The sequence below is a fragment of the Homalodisca vitripennis genome, chromosome 1, assembly GCF_021130785.1.
Source record: "Homalodisca vitripennis isolate AUS2020 chromosome 1, UT_GWSS_2.1, whole genome shotgun sequence".
NCBI lineage: Eukaryota > Metazoa > Arthropoda > Insecta > Hemiptera > Cicadellidae > Homalodisca > Homalodisca vitripennis.
In genome coordinates this window covers 141,500,696-141,503,960 of record NC_060207.1, presented here as the reverse complement: position 1 = coordinate 141,503,960, position 3,265 = coordinate 141,500,696, and the positions used below count along the sequence as shown (strand labels likewise).

The window sequence follows — 3,265 nt, the reverse complement described above, 5'->3', positions numbered from 1 at the left end:
TTTTGAGTAGCTTCTCAACTGAACAAATTTCCTCCTTAAACCCATCCCTTAAAGACGTGAAACTATCTAGGGATCGAACCCCTTTGGAGCTTTCTTCACTGAGGAATCTTCGTCGGGAACTTGAAGCGCGCTTGACAGCTGGAGAAAATGGACCCTGACAATTAAGTACAGGAGTGGCTTCCCAAGGATCGTCAAAACAAATGCACCTAAAAAAAACTAAACTCATCCAACGGCAATGCATGTAAATTAAAGGGTTACTATCAGAACATAAATGGAATTAGAACAAAATTAACCGAACTATCTTTAAATGCAAACCTTAGCTCTTACGAATTAATTGCACTCACTGAAACCAATCTCGATCCTGGTGTTCATGATGCTGAGCTAGGTCTCCCACAGTTTCAGGTCTACCGATGCGATAGATCACTCATGACTAGTAACAAGCGAAGTGGAGGGGGCGTCCTCTTGGCTATGCACAGGAACTTTAAACTCCTCATCTGTGCAATTTCCCTGCGATAATATTGAAGCTGTTGGCGTTCTTTTGAAGTATGGTCATCGCCTTCTTTTGCTTTGCGTTGCTTATATTCCACCTAATCAACCAACCTGTGTCTACCAGTCCCTTATGTGATGCCTTAGAGCAAACTACACCTTCAAGTAGGCCCTGAATGTAACATGGTTTTGGTAGGTGACTTCAACTTGAAATAGCGCCAATAGTCCTGGGGTTTCTTCTGACTTGCTCTATGACTTGACAAACACACTCGGTTTACTGCAGCGAAGCGACATCTTGAGTGCTCGAGGCTCCCAGCTGGACCTTCTCTTCTCTGATTTGCCTTGCGATGTGCACAGGTCCATCGATTCCCTTGTCAACGAAGATATTCACCATCCTGCTTTAGACATGGATCTAAGTCTTCATTCATTAGCAATCACACCTCAGTATATACTATCACCAAATTATTTCAAATGTGATATCAATCATTGAGAGCCGATGTCAACATCCTCAATTCTACTATTGAACACTCATCCCCTGATAGTGAGGAAAAATTCAATAAAATACATCACTACCCTTAGTGGTCTGATTAAGAAGAATACACCACTTAAAAGGATTCGGAAGATCACCATTCCCTCGCTGGTTTACCTCCGACTTAAAGTCCAAGATTATCAACAAGAAAATACTACATAGAATCTATAAAACTACAGGTCGTGAGAGCGACTACTTGGCCTTCTCCAGAGCCAGAACTACTTGCAGAGTTCTTGCAACTGATTGCTATAACTCTTATATCGAAACATGTGGATAGGACGATCTCTACTAACCCAAAAGTCTTCTGGAGCCACGTCAAGAATCTTCGACGCACAGATTCTTTTCCCTCAAAAATTACCCTTGGGGATGATGAATCTTCTGTTCCTGATGAAATGTGCAACTTGTTTGCTCGCCACTTCTCAAGTGTCTTTTCTGAGTCAACTCATATCTCCCCAGCATTGATTCCGAGAGATTGTAACATATATCTTTCTCAGATAAGATGCAGCCCTGAGGAAGTGAAACAAAAGCTTGATTCCTTGGACATCTCAAAGGGTGTGGGACCCGACTGCATTCCTCCAGTTGTACTTCGTTATTGCAGCGACTTGATTTGCACCCCCACTCTCGCGTTTTATCAACTCAAGTTTTACAGGAGGGATTCTTCCCATCGTCTTTAAAAACAAGCTTTGTTGTCCCAATCTATAAGGATGGAAGAAGAGACTCAGCTACATGCTATAGGCCCATCACTATACAGTCCCCTATCACGAAGATGTTGGAGGCTTATTGTCCTTGAAAGTCTAAAGCCCCTCATATCTACTATTTTGATACCAAGGCAGCACGGAATTTACTAGCGGCCGGTCAAACCGTCACAAACCTTGTCCAATATGAAGAATTCATTTTATATCAGCCTTCTCAAGTTTCGCTCAAGTCGATGCAATCTACCTGGACTGCAGTAAGGCATTTGACAAGGTTTGTCACACTCTTTTGGTCTCCAAACTTGATTCATATGGCATATCTGAACCTCTTTTATCCTGGTTTAAGAGTTACTTGACCGAAGATTGTCTTATAGTCAAGTTTGGTGGTGGTTATCCTAATCTTATCTAGTCAAGTCTGGAGTGCCTCAGGGTTCTCTACTGGGACCTTATCTTTTCAACATATTTATAAATGACATTGGGGAAGTCATCGAAAGCAATTTTCTTATGTTTGCTGACGATATCAAGCTGTTTAGTGTTTTGAATTCAATTGAGGATAGTGCTAGTCTCCAGAGATCCCTTGATGGGGTCTCTAGATGGTGTGATGAAAACTTCATGCAGCTGAATGCTAAGAAAAGCATGGTGATGTCTTTTCACAGGGGTGAAGAATTTGTACATGCCAATTATTACATTCAGGGCGTGGGATTGCAGCGGGTACAGGTTGTAAAGGATCTTGGCGTGCATCTCAATCACGCACTCTCACCTGATCATCACATTGACATCATATGTGCCAAAGCTAATCGTTTGTTGGGTCTTCTGTCACGTACAGCTAGAAGTGGCCTATCTACACACTCCATCTCAATCTTATATAAGTCTCTTCTACGTCCGATCTTAGAATATGCTTCAGTTGTTTGGAACCCCTACTACCAACATCACATTATCAGGCTTGAAAGGATTCAAGGGAGATTTGTTCGACTCGTTGGAACTACATTGGGCTTTCTTTTCCATGAGGTCCCTGTCGATGACGTCATGAAACAGTTCAACCTCTGCCCGCTGGAAGTTCGCCGTGAGCTTGCTGATCTAGCTTTTCTCTCAAGGCTTATCAATGGATCCCTTGATTGTCCAGATCTTCTTGCCATGATAAACTTTCGAATTCCACGCACTACCAGGTCAACTGAACTCTTTGTTCGCAAATATTATCGGACAAACTACCTGAAGAACGGACCCATGGCCAGACTACATAGCATTGGAAACTGCGTTCCTGCCGAGCTAGACCTGTTCTGCACGAATCTGAAAACACTGAAAAAGAAATGGGTGTCCTTATATGTGGATCGAGGGGAATGTGGTTAACCAAAGCTGTCTAAACTCTTTGCTACACTATCCACCACCTTCTGCAGCTCAACATAACTCTTCCCCATCCACTGACCAAACTTCCTTTGCCTTTACTTTGACCCTTCCTGCCATTTTCTCTCTCTGACCTACATAACTCAGTTCCTGCTCTTTGTTACTTATAAATACTGTGCTTAACTTGCACTTCAGTTGTCGTAGTTTATACTTTTGT

General features: G+C 42.5%; 1 protein-coding gene across 1 annotated transcript; it reads left to right on the top strand.

Annotated features, from left to right (window-relative positions):
- The first annotated feature begins 2,211 nt into the window (after positions 1-2,211).
- On the top strand, positions 2,212-3,054 carry LOC124353515. The gene has a single exon (XM_046803388.1). The coding sequence runs from the start codon at positions 2,212-2,214 to the stop codon at positions 3,052-3,054; it is 843 nt and encodes a 280-aa protein (XP_046659344.1).
- The last annotated feature ends 211 nt before the right edge of the window (positions 3,055-3,265 follow it).

What these genes read in the sequence shown, in the direction of transcription:
- LOC124353515 (XM_046803388.1), top strand. Translation starts at nt 2,212, where the DNA reads ATGTTTGCTGACGATATCAAGCTGTTTAGTGTTTTGAATTCAATTGAG.